Source organism: Phalaenopsis equestris, unplaced genomic scaffold (assembly GCF_001263595.1).
Source record: "Phalaenopsis equestris unplaced genomic scaffold, ASM126359v1 Scaffold000135, whole genome shotgun sequence".
Taxonomy (NCBI): domain Eukaryota; kingdom Viridiplantae; phylum Streptophyta; class Magnoliopsida; order Asparagales; family Orchidaceae; genus Phalaenopsis; species Phalaenopsis equestris.
This window is the reverse complement of record NW_018164577.1, coordinates 646,602-667,599: the sequence shown is the minus strand read 5'-3', so window position 1 is coordinate 667,599 and position 20,998 is coordinate 646,602. Positions and strand designations below refer to the sequence as shown.

The 20,998-nt window shown below is 36.1% G+C and overlaps 2 protein-coding genes across 4 annotated transcripts in view; both read left to right on the top strand.

Annotated features, from left to right (window-relative positions):
• LOC110021592 overlaps nt 1-4,280 on the top strand; it is a 46,421-nt gene extending 42,141 nt beyond the window's left edge. Inside the window, exons 12-16 of the mRNA XM_020720155.1 lie at nt 2,152-2,377; nt 2,806-2,865; nt 3,262-3,435; nt 3,519-3,628; nt 3,988-4,280. Of these exons, the coding sequence (XP_020575814.1) occupies nt 2,152-2,377; nt 2,806-2,865; nt 3,262-3,435; nt 3,519-3,628; nt 3,988-4,153 (736 nt within the window). The 3' untranslated portion in view covers nt 4,154-4,280. The remainder of the gene's footprint in view (nt 1-2,151; nt 2,378-2,805; nt 2,866-3,261; nt 3,436-3,518; nt 3,629-3,987) is intronic.
• A 3,283-nt stretch (nt 4,281-7,563) lies between these two features.
• LOC110021583 (methyltransferase-like protein 13) overlaps nt 7,564-20,998 on the top strand; it is a 32,042-nt gene continuing 18,607 nt past the window's right edge. Inside the window, exon 1 of one of the 3 annotated variants that reach the window (XM_020720136.1) lies at nt 7,564-7,859. In XM_020720136.1, the coding sequence (XP_020575795.1) occupies nt 7,685-7,859 (175 nt within the window). In that variant the 5' untranslated portion in view covers nt 7,564-7,684. The remainder of the gene's footprint in view (nt 7,860-20,998) is intronic. The other 2 variants (XM_020720135.1, XM_020720137.1) reach the window with 2 other exon arrangements.

The following is a 20,998-nucleotide window of genomic DNA, read 5'->3' as shown; positions in this document are numbered from 1 at the left end:
AAAATTTTTTTTTTTTTTTTTTTTTTTTTTTTTTTTTGAGTGGTTTGGGTGGGGCGGATACCGGGGAACCCTAGCCTACGACTAGGGTTTCCTTAGCTTTGATACCAAATGATACCGGATTTAAGTCAAACTATGACTCAAAAGACATTTTATTGTTGAATTTAAGAATGAACAAGACAACTCCTGGACGGGAAGCAGCATAAGCATGTAAAATAGTAATACAAAGTGCTATGACTCAGTAAGTAATAAAATAAATGAGGCAAAAGACAATAACATCCTGGACAGTGTTGGACGGTGGCTAAGGGCTTGCGAGAAGGCTGGGGAAGGGGGTTGGCAACTATTAAAAGAACGCCAGAGAAAACGGCAGTGCTGGAAACTGGCAGAAGTATATGGGAGGGGGTCTGCTAATAGTGCGGAAGGCACTGAAGTGGTGAATGACCCACCAAAAGCAGATGGGATGACTGCTGAGTGAAGTTGAGGGATCCTGTGGCCTCCTGAAGGATGCAGAAGGGTACGGCTGTGACTAGGACGACACATGAGGGTGAACGACCAGCTAGAACGTGCGGCAAGCGGGACAGTGAATGCTGGGAGGAGCCTGAAGGGTTGCAGCCCGTTGGAGGAGGTTGGGAGTTGTGGCAGTAGGAGGGGGTGGTGCTGGACTGTGGATGGCAGCGAGATATATTGGGGGTACTCACCACCTCGAACAAGGTACCAGCCGAAGCATCGCTCGTCAATGGATACAGCCGTCGAGAGGGAGATGCCGTAGAGGCAATTCTGGAATCAGAAATCATCACCAAAGAACACTAATTAGGCTTAAGAAAAAAAACGTGCATAAATTGGGGAAGAAGAAAGACAGCATAGGAAAGATCCTAGGAAAGGAAGGAGGTGAAAAATGGAAGGGAGAATCGAGCAACGACTAGGAGCGGCATGCAACAGCTAGGAGCGGTGAAGGAATAGGACACGGGAGAATCGAGCAAAGAAGGAAGTCTCGTTTAAGTGAATTGGACCTGTCCGTTCCAACAGGAAGGCTGGATCTGTCTCCCTTTTTCCTGTCCGGAGGGCTTAACAGCCCTGCATCAACGCCTCACAATCTTAATGAGACTGCTTAGAATATTGTCTCTCAAGCTTAAATACAGTCACCAGGACAAACCAGCGATAGTCTTAGCTGGGCATGGCCATCTTGTCTTGCTTTTCTTCTTTCCTGTGGCAAACTTAAGTACTGCTAGCTTGGAAATGCCATTGTTAAGAGCAAATAAATGTTTTAGGGAAATTGACATACGTAGCACATAATTCTTATATTTTTACATATTTCACACCCAAACTTTATAGTTGCAGACATAACACTCAAATTCTTAATATCACATCAAAAATAACACTAGTACCACTTCTTAAAAGTGAAATACATCTTTTCATGGATAAGTTTAAAGCACCAAGTGCTATATATGTAAATATGGAAGTATAGCTTTGTGATATGTAAATACATAAGAATTGTGTGCTACGTCTATGTTTTATGAGTAAAAACACATTCGGTCAAGATTCTTGAGATAGAAAAAACGTATGCATTGTTTCAAACGTTGGCTTTTTGGCTCTCTTTTTTCTGTAATAGGAAGTTGGCAAACATTAGAAAATGCCTAATCATGTTATTTTTTGCAGATTTATAAGCACAATAATTTCAAAACCAGTTAGATAAAGTAGGTACTTGCTATAGTTCCTTGCTCCTCTATTTTTCTTTCTCCTTAACTCACTAAACAATGGTTGATTCAACTTTCTGAATGGGAGTCGGGTTTTGCAGCTGGGGTTGGGAAAAACTGAGTTTAAGTTCGATGAAACTGGTGCATTTATATTTCGATACCTTTGTGGTTACAGACAATGTAAGATGCAAAAAACTGAGCTATTTATCTCTTACAAACATCCTATTTCTTTGTGATTACAGACCATGCAAGTTGTCAGAGTGATGTTGCACAATTTATTCTCTTAAAAACTTTTTAATGCATTTCTACTTTCAAGTTTTTGTTAATTTCCCTTTGTAAGAAGAAAGAATAGATCCAAGATGTCGTTTTATTCCATTCAATTGCAGTTTTGCCTATAATTTTGGGAAGTTGTTATTGCATTTTTATCTTTTTGAGGTAAACTTAATCATTTCTTCAATAGCTATGTTTCTGAAACCACAAAGCAGTATGCCTTTCCCTCCATGGCACAGCGCCATATCTTGGCAGGATTAGCTTCAGCAGTTGGAGGTTTAAGTGCGCCTTATGAGAGAGCATCACATATACATGAAAGACCCATTGTTAACTGGCTTTGGGCTTGTGGTTGTCATCCATATGGGCCTTTCTCCAATACATCTAAAATTAGTCAAATGCTACAGGATGCTGCCTTGGTATGTATGGCTGTTACTTTATATTGCACTTTTACTTAAAAATGGTAACAAGAAAAGTGTCAAAATAGTTCATTAATTCTTTTGCAGGGGGGTCATTTTATCCCAGAGTCTATTAAAGTGTTAAGTTAGTCTCTGCACTCTTTTAAATGTGCTGAAATAGTCCTCACAGAGAACTTTTTCAGCCCTAAGTTAAAGAGTTTGAGGACAAATTTAGCTTTTTTTTAATTCTAGGACTAAAATGACCCATATCAACAGTTAGGGGACTATTTTGACATTTTACTCAAATATTAACCAAAAAGCTTTTGCATGCCACCTGCAGTTTTTGTGACATTTTTATTGCTCAACTTTTGTGTTACATATTGTTCTAGTTGAACTTATGAAGTTTAAACAAATGCATGACCTCTTTCTTCCATCTTCTGTTATTGCAGAGAAGCTCAATATATGCAAATGTTGATGCTGCTCTTCACAAAATACGAGATACTTCAGAAGTAAAATAACATCTCCAAATTCAATCACTTGTTATTTTTATTTCTTATTTCTTAGGTTATTTAGAATCATTCCCCAAAACTTAAATGTATATCTTTATCTTCATTTTAAGTAAATATAACATCCTAGTGTCTAGATCATAGTCAAAACATATGCTACAAACGTGTATATCATTTTTGATAAATTAATCTTGGGGCATTTCTGTGCATATCACCCAATCCCTATATATTTACAAATCTAGCTCCAAATTACGACTTTTAACTTTTAAAAAGTTAAATGCACCTTTTCATAGATTACGGTGTTATATTAGTAAATATAAAGGCTTAGCTAATAAACATTTAAATACATGAGAATTTTAAGGCATGCATGCAAATCTAAAATTAACGATATTTTTGTAGGCCGTTCAGTCTTTTGCTTCCGAGCACCTCAAGACTCCACTTGGCGAGCCTGTGAAAGGAAAGAAAAATAAGACTGCAACTGATCTGTGGCTGGAAAAGTTTTACAAGAAGGTTACAAATTTGCCTGAACCGTTCCCACATGAGCTTGTGGAGCGCCTGGAACAATATTTGGATGTAAGCGAACTAATTTCAACTCAGCCAATATCCGAATCCCTACATTTTATTTATATTGTATAAAATATTACTTCATTAAACAGAAAATTGAGGAACAATTAGTTGATTTATCCGCACTTCTATATGACCACCGCTTAGAAGATGCATACCAGAACAGTTCGGACATATTTCAGAGTACCATATATACTGACCGGTAAGTTTTCTTATACATTACTTCTTGAATATAAATGTTAGGGAATGAATCTAATGAGTAATTCAATGAGTTATTGTGACTTTTGATGTGTTTTAGGCTATTAATGTTCATCCAGTTGTTATTAGGCCATTCTGTCTTTTTTATTCCATAAATGCTATTCTATATATGGAATTTGATTTGTTTTTTATTTTAATTTTAAAGATATATTTGTTAAGTGTTATTTTGCATGTTTTATTTTTATTTTTTAAAATTAACTTCTTTTAAAAAAACACTCAAAGCAATTATATGTTATAATATATCAAATGTTCTTACCTGCCATGATCTATTTATTTAATTATTTTTTTTGGGGAAAAAAACAGTTATGTACAGCGTGTTTTAGTTGCTGAAAAGGATAAAATGAGGTGCTGTAAGATCGAGTACAAATTGCCTGCACATTCTTCACAAGTTTTCATCTATGGGGGAATACTTCTAACAGGATTTATCGTGTACTTCTTTGTTATTTTCTTTTCATCGCCTCTTCGCTGATAAATAATAATGTTTTAATTAATTAAAATATGTCAATTTTGTAGCTCGCATATCATGAGATCTTAGCAGCTGTGACACTCTCTTCATTGTAACTCTATTTAGAGGAATATGACTTTGATGTTATTATGCTGCCAATTATTTTTTTTGGGTTTCTGCGTATGATCATATGAAAATTGAAAAAAACTTGCGTACGCTGCGTCCTGACAACGGCTGCGATTCGCTGATCGCGGTTTTTTTATTGCTCAGCCGCGATCATTGTTCGGATGCAGCTTTGCGTCCGGACAACGTACGCAAGTTTTTTTTTCATGAAAATGAGAGAATTCTCACTCACATTTTATTGGCAGGATCGTCACACTTATCTAACATATCTAACATCTCAACTTCAATTTTTACATATATATATATATATATATATATATAATCTTATGCATGAAAGATATATTTCATTTTTTAAAAGTTTTAAAATAGTGGTATTTTGTATGTGTGAAATATTTGGTTGGTATTAATGTAAAAATAGAGTTTAGCTTTTATATATGTAAATACATAGGAATTGGTTGTTATGTATATAAATGCCCCTATTTATTAAGTTGGGCTTTAAAATCATTAGATTTAGTTTTTAGATGAGTACAAGACAAATTTTAATTGATTGGTTATGTAATGTAGTCTCATCTCATTGGTAATTTTATGGCTATAAAGCTTATATTGATTTGAGTCAGTATGACTTCATCCCATGTGTTGATGTTGCACAACTATTTTAGTGTATTTTTCTTGACATTTGGATTTTAGGGTTTAGGGTTTAGAATTTTATGTCAACTATAGTGTAAAAATGGCCTCTAACTATTTAAATGGGCCTGTTTTAGTCCCATTGTTTATATTCGTCGAAATGGTCCTCAGATTCTTTAAATTGATGTTGAAATGGTTCACATTAAGAATTATTAGAGCTCAATTTTAAAATAGTTGATGATTATGTTGACATTTTTATAAACTCTGGGATTAAAATGTTATATAAATTTTATTTGCTTAATCATATATATTTCAGTTTTATAAATCTTAAATTTAACTTTTAGAAACAAGCTATATAATTTTGTTTTTTTATTTTTTTTGCTTAATCGCATATTTAACTCATTAAAATAAATTTAATGGTTATGATACTCATTTAATGAAAATTGACCAAGTATCTTAATTTAAATGTTTTTCATGCAAGGAGAATTTTGTAATTGTATGGCAGATATTTTTCTAACTTTTTATTAGATAATCCCATTGATAGGCATTATATAAATAATTAAGCAATATGCCACCATAGCAAGAGCCGCGGTTCAATCATGCCACACAATCTTTATGTTTTCTTCTAAATATTCATATTTATTACATACAGACCCCTCTATTTTTTAATATTACATCAAAAAATAGCATCGTAGCTATATTTTAAAAGGTCAGGCATATATTTTCATATGTAGTTTAATGGCACTAAAATGTTAGAAGTGTAAATATTAAACTATATGTGTTGGATATGCAAATACATAAGGGTTGTATGATATATTTGTAAATTTTACGTGAATTTTATTAGAACTTAAAAGTGGCTCATGCCTATTTTCAAGGTTTTATAACGTCTCACTATTAGCAAGCTCAAAAACATTAATTATACTTTGTGAGTGCGTGCTTCATGAACAGTATAATTAATTTTCTTAATAAAGAAAATACTTATAAAAGAGAATATTTTTATAATAAAAATACATTGTAATAATTATTATTATAGTTTTTTTTTTTTGTCATGAATATGTAGCACTTGTGATATTATAAATGTGATAATATTTCTTCAACCTCAAGGTGATGTATGTGAACTGATGTGTGCTAGAAGATTCATGACGGTAGAGTAATGTTTATTTATTGTCTTAGCACTGCACGAAAAATCAACATACACTCAGGTAATTAAAGAGAAGTATGCAGGAGGATGCAACTCAACTTTTTACGTGGAAACTTCTTAAAAAGGGAAAAAAAAACGGGTCTAGCCTAGATGAAAGAATCCATTATGAATTGTGAGTTCATAAGTTCACTCTTCTGTTGAATTAAGGAAGATAAAATTAAAAAGTTGAATATCCATAATTTATGACCATGATAGTAGTTGGTCAGGTGGGTTGTAGATGATTCTTGAGAAGCATTGGAGCCATAGAGGTCGTAGTAGGGAGTTGCAGAACTGTTGACCATGTAGGTTATATAGGTCATAGTGGAGAGCCACGATGAGATCTGTGGGCCATAGAGGCCATAATCATGAGCTGCAAAAGCTGTGGACCACGTAGGTAGTAGTTTGTCACCTAGGCCGTAATGGTTAATTGTAATGACGTCCGTAGGTCGTGAGGGTTGGAGTCAAGAGCTGCATGAGCTGTGAATCACGTAGATCATAGTTAGTTGCGTAGGTCATAATTGTGAGGTGTGATGACGTTTGTAGGCTGTGGGACCTGAGTTGAGAACTACACGAGAGTAAGTGAGGTGCATCATTACTGATATTCGATATTCGATGTTGCTCTGTCTTTGAGATGTATTGTTACACTATCTTAGGGGTACTTTGTTGCACAGTCTTTGGGGTAAACCCAATGTTCAGAATGATATACTGCTTCGCAGGTTGCTTCGTGACTTCGCGACGTCAGTTGTTGCTTTGCAAGATGCTTTATCGCAAGGAGTGGGCGACATCCAATGGTGATCAACGACAGTCAGTGAGTTGTGGTCGATGTTATTTTTTGGTGGTCGAAAGCTGTAAAAGTGATAATAGACGTTTGTAGATCTATTTCTATATTGAGAAGACAAGAGGAGAGTAAAAGGGTTGCACAAAATGTAACTAATGTGTATACAAAACCCGAAATAAAATTTAGTCGCATTTACATTCACGACACATTTATTATGGATTTACATGTCTAGCATTCAAAATTTGATATAAGCATGAAAATGCATTTTACTTTAAGAAACTAAACCCTAATGATGTTTTTGACATGATATTAAAGATTTGAGTCTTTTATAAATAAATATCAAAGTTTAGATGTTAAATATGAAAATACATAAGAATTGCATAGTGTGTATGCGCATTTTCCTAATTCTAAAAAAAAGGATTAATTGATTTTTGGTCGGGATAAATCTAATAATTACCAAATTTATCTTTAAAATAAGAATTATATAAAATTTAAATTTTTTATTTCTTAAAAATAATTTCTCTTAAATTAGTCTGACTAAAATTTAAATTTTTTTATAAATTTTTAATATAAATATAATAATATTTTACTGCGAGATAGTATCTGAAGCTTTATTTTTTTATAATAAGGGCTCATCGTTTTTAAAAAATAAAAAGTTAAAAAGATAGTTTTTGATAAATACCACTTAATTTCAGTGTATTTACACAAGTAGCATCTAAACTTCAAATATTACGTAACTAACACTGTAGCTACGTCCTCGCCGGGTTCCGACGCACGGTTGCGCTCTCGGAGTTCGACCTAGAGAGAGAGAGAGAGAGAGAGAGAGAGAGAGAGAGAGAGAGGAAGGGGGATGTCTTCTTCAACGGGGTTGCACTCCTACGGCGAGCCTGCTTATTGGGATCAGCGTTACCGGGAAGACCCAAGTCCGTTCGACTGGTACCAGAAGTACAAAGCCCTAGCTCCTCTCTTCCACCTCTACATCCGTCCTTCTCACCACATCCTCCTCGTCGGCTGCGGCAACTCTAGTAAGTCGCTTCTACCTTCGTCAAATTATAGGTCTTCTAACACCATGCGCTGCAGCCGGATCTCTGCACTATGGCTATATGTTTTCGATCAAGAAGGTGTTGATTATGATTCGTGAGGTCCTTTTTGTCTCATAATTGGTTTTCTTAGTCTGAGTGGGGATTGCTGAAAGCTGTTGCTCTTTTATATTACAGAAGACATTATGATTGCGCATTGATCCGGCTGTTTGAGCTGCCAAAATAGATACATTTAGTGATGCATTGATCATGAATAGCGTTACCTTGCAGATTTTGAAGAGGTGAAGCCTCGAACAAGGCTTAGTGGCCATCAGGCCGAAGGTTTCTGTTAACCACATAGAATTTTGGCATCCAATTATGTGATGCGTTTGATTTTACAACTCATTATTGCATACCAGAATTCCTCAATCATTGAGGTTATTACAATTTTAGAACCCTAATTAAAGCCATCTAATTGTATTAAAAAAATATTAAGAGAAAAATCTTTGAACCGGATGAATTATGAGTCATAAACAGTGCCATTTTCCCATCATACATTTTGCCGATTCTATCCAGAATGGGAGTTTAAATAATATCATCATGGCATGTCAACTAAAACTAGCATGGGCATTTCGTAAACGCCAACTCAAATTCAGGATGAAGGCATTAAACTTCATATTAATAGATGGATTCAGCAGGGAGTGGATATTATAACCAAACATTTCATTTAAAGATATTTTATTGAGCTGAGGACCACTAAAGAGAGATATAATGGATCAATCTGCCTATCAAGTAAGATATCCAGCGATGCATACAAGTAGAAATGGGTTTCAACACTTTTCAGAGAGCAAATGCTTTCCCAAACTTTGTATTCAAAAGAGAGCCATATGAGGTCCTACATTAGACAGAAAACATATTAGAAGAATTGAATATCTCCACACAATTTTCATTCTGCAAGTACGTTGAGGTTGGAGATAGAGGAAAGACCCGTTCCCCGTTAGGCTCTTGCTCATTTAGTTTATGCTAGGATATAAAGTGAAATTTTTTTCACATTACCCGCATCAAAGAAAGCCTAATAATTGTAGTAGTAACCTTTTTAAAGACAATTTTAGGAAGCGACATTGATCTTAACCAAGATGATAAGTAGCTTGAGATAGAAAATTTTATTAGTTGAAATTGATAGGCTATACAATATTTATGCTTCTACCTAGCCATCTAATTGTTAGGCCTATCAAACATACTGTAGTCTATCAGCAGAATTCAACCAATATTTAAGGACTATAGGATAAAGTATAGGAGAAAAAACAAATTTTGTTCATAGAAATAATTATTTTTTCCAACAATATTAGAAAATCACTTTTTAAACTTCAATTGGTTGACATACATGCCAATATAATTGGCAAAATTTTGGAGGTTGCACTTCAGTGAGTTAATAGTCTCAAATACAGAATGCTAAAATAAGTTGGTCATTTAATTGAAACAAATTTTTGGTGGCTAAAGATATGAAGAAAATGGGAATGTAAAAACACTATCATACAAAATATGAGTTCATTCCTATAGTGAAGAGAAAAAGAAGGAGAGGGAACATATATGACTTAACCCATTTGTTCTATTAAAATAATTTTTAACCATTTGCAATAATAGAGGAAGGCACAACCTTGATACTAGCCCCCACCTTCTGAACAAAGAGTGAAGGTTACCTTTTATCACTAAGCCTAGATAAAAGGGATTACCTACAAACATTATCATAAGCCTTATGTTTGTTAATCCTTGTACCAAAAGGTTTGGGCAATGAGAGGGATGGATGTTTTTGATAATCTCATAAGCCATAGTAGCATTATCAATAATACTTTTGTTGTGGACAATAGTAGCTTTGGAATGATTAATGATTGGAATAAATTATTTCTCTCGAGTCTATTGGCTAAGAGTTTAATAATAATTTTGAAAATATATTGCAAAGAGAGGTAGGTTTTAAATTAGCCAACGAGTCACAACATAAGAATTATTGGGGATATGAGTGATAATTGTGTTTAACCATATTCATGTGCCTACATTTCTCACAAAAAAAAAAGGTTTGACAATGATGAACTGAGGTCCCACAATTTTTCAACAATTAGTAAATGACTCTATTGTGATCAGGAGCATTTTTAGCACTGAAAGTGCTTTTTTATATCAAAATTGGAGAAAACAACAACGAGCTACTCTAAGAGATATCTTGGAACAGTATGACTTTCATGCATATGAAGTTGAGAAGAGGAAGTATGAATATAACAATTATTGTAATTTGAAATGAAGCATGGAATGGAGAGTGGCATGCATCGTATGGATTTTCTTGATGAAATTTTTGTTCATTATATCCCTAAAGCTTATGTAGATAAAACAAAATGTATCTACTTCTTTACAAAGCCAAGCAACTTTTGCTAATTGGTTGGTCCAATTATTTTCACTAATAAAAGCTTTAATTAAATTATCTTGATTATCCTTGGCTTATGTCAATAATTCTTGATTAATTGGATCAACTGATGCAAATTATTAGTTTTACTCCCAGAAGCAACTTTTAGAGCCTTGAAACAACCCTCAAATTTTTGTTATATATATATATATGCAAGTAAATCAAACAATAACCACTTGATTATTATAATCATAACAATCACTTCAAGAATTTTGTAGAAAGGAATCTATGATGAAGAGAAGAGAAAATTAATTTCAAGTAATAATGACCAAAATAGAGTGATCAAAGGAAAACGAAGAAAGAACTTACAGACTGGTTGAGGATAGATATCTAGCCAATCATTATTATAAAAAGCTCTTTCAATTTTGGTCCTAATTGGAGAGGCATATTAATTTTTATACAAAGTGTAAAATACACACATATTAGCTAGGTCTTGGTGCCCGTATTAAAATATAGTCATTAGAGCTAAGTTTGGTATTTGGGGGAAGGGTGGGATGTACATTGAAATTCCCAACAAAAATCTAGTTTTTATTCATGGAAGAAGAAATACAAAGAAGAGAAATCCCAATGGATTTTACTATTAGAATCATTTTCAACGCATACACCAATTGATAAAATGAGAAAAAGAGATCTCTTCATCAATGAGTTAGGGGGTGAAAAGAGAAGGGTAAAGGAGACCTAAGGGATGTCACATTTTATCCAAGTTATATTCTCAGTGTAGCATAGAAGTTCCGAATATCGATAAAACTTATTCAACTTTGTATTGAATTTTTGGTCTAACAGTGAGTGCGGACCAATTTTGGTTTCAATAAGGCTACAATAGTTGATGTGATATCATTGATCAAAGTCATATAATTTAGATACACTCTTCCCAAAAGAGCCCTTTTATGTTCTAAGATGTAATATTATGGTTGAACATTTTATTGCTTGAACAAAAGGTGGATTGACCAAGTATTTTCATATTTCATTTGGATTACATCAAGGACCGACTTTAAACCTATATTATGTTTGCTTTAGTTATGGATTCTCTATTGGACTTTTACAGGAGGATGTACCTTGGTGTATGCTTTTTGCTGATGATTTCCTTACTGTGGATAAGGGTAGACAAAATGTTCAGCAAAAACTTGAATCATTGAGTTTCTAAAATTGAATACATGGAATGTAATTTTATTAGTAGTAGATCTAATGAGATAGTTGTAACTATAGGTGATCCAATGATTAAAAGGTGTGGACGTTTTAGATATATCGGGTCTGTTGCTCAAAGTGATGGTGATATAAATGAGGCTATTATTAGTAGAATTCAAGTTGGTTGGTTGAAGTGGAGGAATTCTTCAGGCATATTATGTGATAGAAAAGTACTGCTTAAAGGAAAATTTTATAAGATGACGATCAGATCTGCAATGTTTTATGACGCAGAATGTTGACCTTCAAAAGAGAAGCATAAAATAAGCTAAAGTGTTGTTGGGATGAGCATGTTTAGGTGGATGAGTGACTTGACACTTAGAGACAAAATACGAAATGAATGTATCCGTGAAAGGGGTATCCGTGAAAGGGTTGGGGTTGGTGTAGTTTTAGTGGCAGCAAGATTAGAGAGAGTTATCTTAGATGGTTTGATCACACTAAACATCGACTATATAATGATCCAGTTAGGAGAGTAGAGGTTTTAGATTTAACTTATGTTAAGAAAAACATAGGTAAACCTAAAAGAATTGGGCATATTGTATAAAAAAATGATCTTAATTTATTAAAATTAAATGAAAATAACACACTCAATAGGACACAATGGAGAAAATAATTGAACATGGCCTACTCCACTTTGATAGCCGACCCTACTGTGTGGGATAATGACTTGTTGTTTTTGTTATTGTTATTGTATATTTGGGGGAAATCATCAATGTTTTTTTTTTTGTATTTTTTGTTTGCTTTAGTGTTGTTTAATAATTTTCTATAGTTTTTACGTGCTAGAGGATGAAGCATTGTTGGAGTCAAAATTTATAAATAGCTGGGGAAGGGAGTGAATCTGCTGTTGATTTTATTTACGAGAGGGATTGGGGGTGGAAGGGGGTTAAGAAGCATGTGGTAGTAGATCATAGTGAGATATCAAAGCTACATAGGACACAGAGTTCATGGCGAAGGTTAAATTCCAAGCAGACGGGCAAATGCAATTCTTGGATTCCCATTCCATGAGACATTGCTTAGGTTGCAAGTTATTATTATTCTCTTGCTCACATAGGAACATTTATAGAAACATTGTTAGCCTTTTGTATACTATATTTTAGTAATAATTGTGAATACATCACTTTGTAAGTAGTTGTTTTTAAAGGGGGAAGGTGTGAAGTTCACAATGAAACACACAAAATATCCAAACATTTTTTGTATCCTTGTGAATTTTTTTGGCATATCCCCTCTTCTACCTCTCAATCTAAGGCGAGTTAGGATTTACGCTGCACAATATGGTTGTACAGAAGCCTAAAGAGGGTGTGAGGATTTACGTCGCGCTGGGCGCGCTACCTCGAATTCCTATGGGTTGTTATTTAGACTAAAAAAAGAGTTTAGCTGGTGTAGACTTGTTTTGCTGTTGTAGAATGATGACCATCTTCTCTTGTAGTCCGCTTTAAGCTCCTTGCCGTGCTGCCCACGAAGTTGCTCCAAACTCATCGAACTAACAATCCTAAAGTCTAAAGTTCAAAATGTTTTATCAGGTGTGTTTCAAGTTCTTGATTTTGTTGTCATTATGAGGGGGCTAAAGTTGATTAGAGCGCTACTGGTTAGGATCTCACAGTTCCCTCGTTCCGGTATCAATATTTTCTTTTGAATTTACTTAGTCTAAAAGAGTTGTGAAACTCATTTAAACCGGGGAGATCTCGTTAGCAACCGTGGGTTACCTCTTCCGAGGAACCCCGGTAAATTTAAAAGAACGTGTCATGTTTTTTTTTGTTTAGTTTTGAAAATATTGATTAATTTTTGAAAATTGTTTTGTTTTGAACATGAAATCGCAATCAGTGTCTACATGATATGTTAGAATAAGAGTAAATTGCAGAAAAAAAATTAACAATAAATAAAATGTACCTGCGTACCTGACGTATCTTCTGCTACCATCCATGCTGTGTGTTTAACTTACAAAACAGAATATAATTTGCAGGAAATTTAAATAAATTACAAAAAAAAAATAGTAAGCAGTAGAACAAGTAGTAACAGTAGCTAGGAACTCCAAACAGGTGATTTTATGACTTCCTACGACTCTGAACAGCAACTAACAAGCGTGTACGATCTCCTACGGCTCCGGGCAGCAACTAACAAGCAGAAAAAAAATAGTAAGCAGTAGAACAAATAGTAACAGTAGCAAGGAACTCCAAACAGGTGATTTTATGACTTTCTACGACTCTGAACAGCAACTAACAAGCGTGTACGATCTCCTACGGCTCCAGGCAGCAGCTAGCAAGCGTGTACGAGGATCCTACAATCTCCGACGGCTTCGGGCAGCAACTAGCAAGCTTGTACGGTGATCCTATGACCTCTGAAGGCTCCGGGTAGCAACTAGCAAGCGTGTACGATGATTCCAGGACCTTCTATAGCTCTGGGCAGCAACTAGCAAGCTTGTACGGTGATCCTATGACCTTCGAAGGCTCCGGGCGGTGATTCTAGGACCTCCTACGACTCCGGGCAGTAACTAGCAAGCGTGTATGGTGTTCCTATGATCTCGAACGGCTCCAGGCATCAACTAACATGCATATACGGTGATTCTACGACCTCCTACGACTCCGAGCAGCAACTGACAAGCATGTACGGTGATCCCACGACCTTCTACGGCTCCGTGCAGCAACTGGCAAACGTGTACGGTGATCCTACGATCTCCTATGGCTCCGGACAGCAACTGACAAGCGTACAACAACTGATAGGCGTGTACGGTGATCCTACGATCTTCTATGGCTCCGGGCAGCAACTAACAAGTGTGTACGGTGGTCCTACGATCTCCTATGGCTCTGGACAGCAACTAGAAACTCTGGATAATGATCCTACAACTTCCTAAGGCTCCAGGCAACAGCTAGTAGCTCCGGGTAGTGATTCTACGGCTTCCTACGACTTCGGGCAGCGGCTAGGAGCTTCGGGTAGTGATCCTACAGCTTTCCGCAACAAAGAAAAACACTTTTACAGTGACTAACAACTTCCAAATGGCTCTCTTAAGCACTAAACAACAACTATTTATAATCAAATAGATTTTTCACATTTACCTACAGGGTATAGGTGGATATGACCTATAGGGAGGTGCAAATGTTAGAGAAATATGCTTTGATGGGTTAGTTTTGGGATTTATGGAAATAAAGTCATTTCTAACCAAATTTTTTTATGCTATCGAGAGTGGGTAAAGAAGTTTATTGTTCCTATTTGTCACTAAACTTTTCTACTTGCAATTTTCAATTTCATGAAATCCTCTTAACTCATTACAAGGAAGAACCACTAAATATTTGACATTTTCAATATAATTGTGGTAATTTAGGATTACTTTTGTAGGACTTAAATTTTTTATTTGCTTGTGATACTTTAGGATTATTTTGTAGGACAATAAAAAAATCCAAATTTCAGGCTAAAACTAAAACCACTGGGCTAGAACTTTTCCTAACAAGGATTGCCTCATTTCCTGTGAGATCAACATTCTAGACTCTAAAATTTGATATTACTGATATGACACGTGCTCTTGAGTGAGTCATCTGCGTATTGTAGCACCAGGGATGGGTATCACTCGACTTGCACAAAAATATATTAGCACAAAAAACTATCTATATGCAACATGTCTGAGCCATGCCTGGCAGGGGAGCTAAGCAGGGGCTGCAAGCAAAAGTTAGCATGTAAATCGTCACGTGCTCTTTTTTTTTTATTGTACACGTATGCGTGCATATATATGACATCTTTGTCTGCAGAAGACCTAGCTAATATACTATAATGCATATAAAAAATCGACGCGCACAAGCGCACCAAACACAAAAGTGATGCTTTGCTAGAACAAATAAACCAAAAGAGAACTATAGCCAGAGACGTCGAAAGTACTACCTAGCATCCTAATTCTAGCTAGCACACTATCTAACGAAAAGTGTTTTAATCAACATCTAAATGTATAGGGTAAAGTCTCCGGTTGTCGTATGACTTTAATTGGATCGTCACACTGGCCACGTCTTAAAGATCCAAGAGATTTAAAACACGTCATAAGAAAAATGTGACATTTAAAAGAAGTGGCCTCATTATGGCCTATTATATATAAATTTTAAAGTAAGATGGATAATACTCATAGTAGCAAATATATTCATTTTTTATACTTTAAAATATTAGACCATAAAATACTGGTCTGTGACGCATGTGACGTACTTTAGTGTCCTTGGATCTTCAGCACAATCATACTGTTTGCTGCTCACGATACAAAAACTCGTATTGCTCGTCGAGATATGCTCATTTGAGTATCACAACCAACAAATGGGTCACTTTTCTAACAAGTAGGACAAATCATTAAGACAAATGGACAATCATACAAATATGCAAAAGGTCCACATTGTGATTGTTTGACTGAAGCATGAAACAATCACAATGGGTGTCAAAAGGCAAATCACACATTATGCAAATGAATATAAGGATGTTACATGCAACATGACGCATGTGACGTACTTTAGGTGCTCATTGCTACACCACAAGATGTGGATGCTTAGAGAGACGCCCCAAACAAGGATGCTCAAGGAGACATCCAAGACATGCGACATGTAGGACATATGAGACAAATATATTTTACATGCAATGATATAAATCATAGGCATCAAGTCAGAAAAAAAAACTATACACATGCAAAAAAACATACAAGTACGCAAGTGATCGGTTAACCAGGCCGCAACGACCGATCGAACCAAAAAAGTGGGTTGATCAATCCAGACGATCGATCAGACACAAAAGAGTGACTGATCGGCTTAGGATGGCCGATCAGACCCAAAGCGGGTGATCGATGCTGTGCAGTCGTTCGAACCCAAAAGATAGGGCAGTCAGGTCGGGGCGACCGATCTAGCCAGGGAAGTAGGGCGGTCGGGCTGGAAGGGCAAATCACGTCTAAAAAATAGGGCAATCGGGCCAGGAAGACAGATCAAACTCAAAGCAGGGAACAACGCAGGGTGGTTGATCAAACTCAAAAGATCAGACGATCGGGCTAGGGCTGTTGATCGAGCCCGAAAAATAAGTCGATTGGGCTGGGACAACTGATCAAACCAAAAGTGAGTGATCAAAACGAGGCGGTCGATCGATCCCAAAAGATCGGGTGATTGGGTCGGGGCAGCCAATTGAGCCCATTAAATAGGTCGATCGGGCTGGGATGGATGATTGGACCTAAAGCGGGTAATCAATGCGGGGTGGTTGATTAAACCCAAATGATCAATTGATTAGGCCGAGGCGGCCGATTGAAATCAGAAAATAGGCCGATCGGGTCGGGATGACCGATCGGACCCAAAGCCATAGGGCGATCGGGCCAAGGCAGCTGATCGGGCCCGAAAAATAGGGCAATTGGGCCGGGATGACCGATCTGACCCAAAGTGATCGGTCGATCGTGTCGGGGCGACCGATCAGACCGAAGTGCTCACGCTATCACGCATACGATATGCGGCATGATCCACATGCAATAATGCGATGAGCACACATATGCAATGCAACCCAAAACGCTCGACAATACATCAAACTCTTCCTAACGACCTCACGTAGGTTCTAGGGTTGAATCGATAGAAGAGGCGTCAACGCCATATTGCACGAATCAATGTGACATCGCCACCCATTTGCGCGGCATAGAGCTAAGGGGCATCGTCATCCGCCCGAGCCTTCGATTTCACTTGTCCATCCAAGTGAAAATGCGAACAAATGACAAGATTGACACAATCTTGTTTTTTATGAGATTTTGGTGTTAGGCCTCAAGGGGAAATCACTCGGATTCGCATGGGAGAATCCACGAGAGGCCTCTAACCTATTGGTCTTCTCTAAGCACAACAAACAATTAGACATAAGAGCTCTAGGAAACTGAAAAAATACGACTGTTCAGGAGGTTATACTATCACGGTGGTTGATCAAAGTCCATTCGTTGCTCAAGAAGCTCTCTTCGTCATGAAGAGATTCCGACGATGCTCCAAGCACCGGCCTCCCCTCCTCTCGGGTGATGAAGCTCTCCTCACAAGGAGTTTTCTGGCGCCGACGCAACAAAACGCTATGCTCTTTCTCTCTGTTTCTCAGACCAAGACGATGAACGAGAAAAAATGCAAGAGGAAGAAGAAAGAAGGAAAATGGAGAAGAGGAGGAAGAAGAAGAATAGAGAAGCTAACTTTTCGAAACTCTCCAAGCACTCTTGTGATCGCTCCTCAAGTCTCTATCTCCCCTCCTCCAAGCTTCTCGGACCAGAACGGCGACCAAGAAAGAAAAGAAGAGGGAGCAAGAAGAAGAATGGAGAAGAGGAAGAAGAAAAAGGGTTAAGAAGCTCTACAATAACTCTTCCCATCCTCATCGACAACCAAAGCCTAGCAAAACGATCTTGGTCAAGTGTCAGAGGACCAGAGATGGATATCTCGAGCCTTGGGGAGTCATAAGTGCATGAAGTATACCCTAAGGTCATTCTAGTGGATATCTTATGCCCATGACATCAAAAGAAGTGCCAACAATGTTTGGCTGCCTTTTTATGTTTTGCTTTTTGTTCCGAAATGAAGTATACCCTAAGCACAACAAACAATCTGACATAAGAGCTCTAGGAAACTGAAAAAATACGATTGTTCAGGAGGTTATATTATCACGGTGGTGGATCGAAGTCCATTCGTTGCTTGAGAAGAAGCTCTCTTTGTCATGAAGAGATTCTGACGATGCTCCAAGTACCGGTCTCCCCTCCCCTCGGGCGACGAAGCTCTCCTCACAAGGAGTTTTCCGGCGCCAACGTAACACCACGCTTCGCTCTTCCTCTCTGTTTCTCAGACCAAGACGACGAATGAGAAAAAATACAAGAGGAAGAAGAAGGAAAACGGAGAAGAGGAGGAGGAGGAAGAAGAATAGTGAAGCTAACTCTCCGAAACTCTCCAAGCACTCTTGTGATCGCTCCTCAAGTCTCCATCTCCACCGAGAAAGAAAAGAAGAGAGAGCAAGAAGAAGAATGGAGAAGAGGAAGAAGAAAAAGGGTGAAGAAGCTCTCCAATAACTCTTCCCATCCTCATCGACAACCAAAGCCTAGCAAAACGATCTTGGTCAAGTGCCAGAGGATCAAAGATGGAAATCTCGAGCCTTGGGGAGTCATAAGTGCATGAAGTATACCCTAAGGTCATTCTAGCGGATATCCTATGCCCATGACATCAAAAGAAGATGCCAACAATGTTTGGTTGCCTTTTTTTGTTTTGCTTTTTGTTCCAAAATGGATGCCTTGGGAGTTTTCCCAGATATCATCTCTCAAAAAACCCAATTAATTCTCAACTCATCTCTTTGATCTTCATCCTCTTCCGTTTTCCGTTCTTGCTCTCTCCTCCTCTCACACCACAACCGAGTAGCGGTCGTTTTCAAGTAAAATGAGGGATCATCAAGATTAATAAAAATGTGAAGTTATTCTTTTGTGATTTCTTTCTAACGTATGTGGAATTGAGAAATATGTCAACAATCTATTTTAACAAAGAAAGATGACATAACATAAAAAAAAATTTTAAAGGATGAACTAGAATAGAGTATGCTAGGTTACAATTGAAGATTAAATGTGATCAGTTAAAAAAGGATTAAAAAATATGAAAATAGTTAAAGCGAGGAGCAACAAGCTTAGTTTGGGATCCTATGAAGTGAACCATTAAAGCTTCAAAAAATTGAGAGACTAAGAGATTGGAGGTAAAATATTATTTTCAGTTAAAAAACATTTCAATTTTTTAAAATCATTTCGATTATATCAACATTATCATCTACCAAGTAATTTGTTGGTCATACCAAATGTCAAGAATTTTTAATTTAGTGGCATTGACTATGAGCTTGAAAAGAAGTTGGATTTAATATTTGGAGTCGTGGCCGCAAATGATCATGCATGGACACCATGTGAGGAAGTGCATATTAACATAGTTGAGCATGTAGATTTTAAGAAAAAAAGAGGGCTCAACAGAAGGGTCGAATCCTATCATAAACAAAGTTAGATTTAGCCATTCTAAATGTCTTGAGAAAAAGAAAAAGAAAAAATTTGGTGCATGTTCTTAAGAGGTCAAATTTTGCAATTAGTTGTTACATGCACCTAATGAGTCTAACACATTACATGCTACTTTTATTCAAGATTATGAATATGTTGGAAGAAACTAAAGCAACTTATGAAGATATATTTTTGTACTTGTATTCAATGAAGTTGTTAAGAGATCCTGTTTGGAGAGAGTACTTTATGTCAATGACACATGAGCGTAGGGATAACTATTTATGCTTCTTTTATGAAAATCATGATCTATGAATGTTATGGTATTTTAAATGTATTTTTTATGCAGAAGTTGTATGTGTTTAGGAGACATTATTTCTTATGTATCAGTGTTTATCATGTATCAATATTTTTTTTGTACGAGCAGTGTCATCATGTATCTGTGTTGTGTGTCTTGTTATGTATATGTTTTAAGATGTATCAATATTTTAGTTTTTTTTAGATATTTCTTTCTAATTCCTGACATATTTTTCATTAGTTTTAGATTTATGTATTCAATCATATTTTTTTTATTGACATTTCATTTTTTAATTGTGTTCAACTCTTTTAGAATAACAATAATAAATAACAACGATAGAGAAAGACGTAGAAGAACTATTGCAACTGCATTCCGTTTAATGTATGAGTACTATAATTTATATATTGTTCGTTCTCCTTATATGACATCAATATTCATATGCGACAAATGATTCAGTGAATTGCTCTTGGGACACCCAATAAGATTTCACATGTTTCGTATGATATGGATTATACTTATTGATCTGTTGGAAGAACTACACGAAATAATAGTATTTATAGCTTCTCTAGGATGACTTCAAGAGAGATGTTAGCTATAACTCTCTATATTTTATTACATTAATGAGTTTATAAAGTCGGTCATGAAATGATTTCAACGCTCATTAGAAATATTTTTCAGTTGGTTTAAATGCTCTGATCAGCTTATCTTAAAAAATTATTAGACCTGAAGACCCAACGTTTCAAAGCACACTACGCATTATGACATTCTTTAAGATAGATTTTTGTGCTCATCTTTTCTAAAAGTTTTTTATATGCAGTAACTCTATTATGTTATTTAAATGACTTGGAATTGTATTTGAGCGATTAACGAAAAACATGTGGTTGCACGTGTGCCATACGATCAGAAAATTACATATATTAAACTTTGTGGTTCACCAATATAGAATGCTATGGTTGGATGTGATTTCAATATGTGTTGTTTTTATAATGACAGGATGAGAAAACTATGCATATGATATTCGTTTATTCAAATTTATTACACAAAGTCATTTATATTGCTTTCCTTTACCGCTCTAAGTTTGGTTGTGTATAAATAATTCAGTAATTTTTCTTTGCAATGCTAATGGTTATGCTTTAAATATGACAGTATTATCTGGTTTATGCTGGATATCTATTACAAAGAGGGTTTCTCAAACCATTTTTTGATTCAAAATATTGCATTTTTTTATTTTGAAAGAGGTAACCATATAGTTT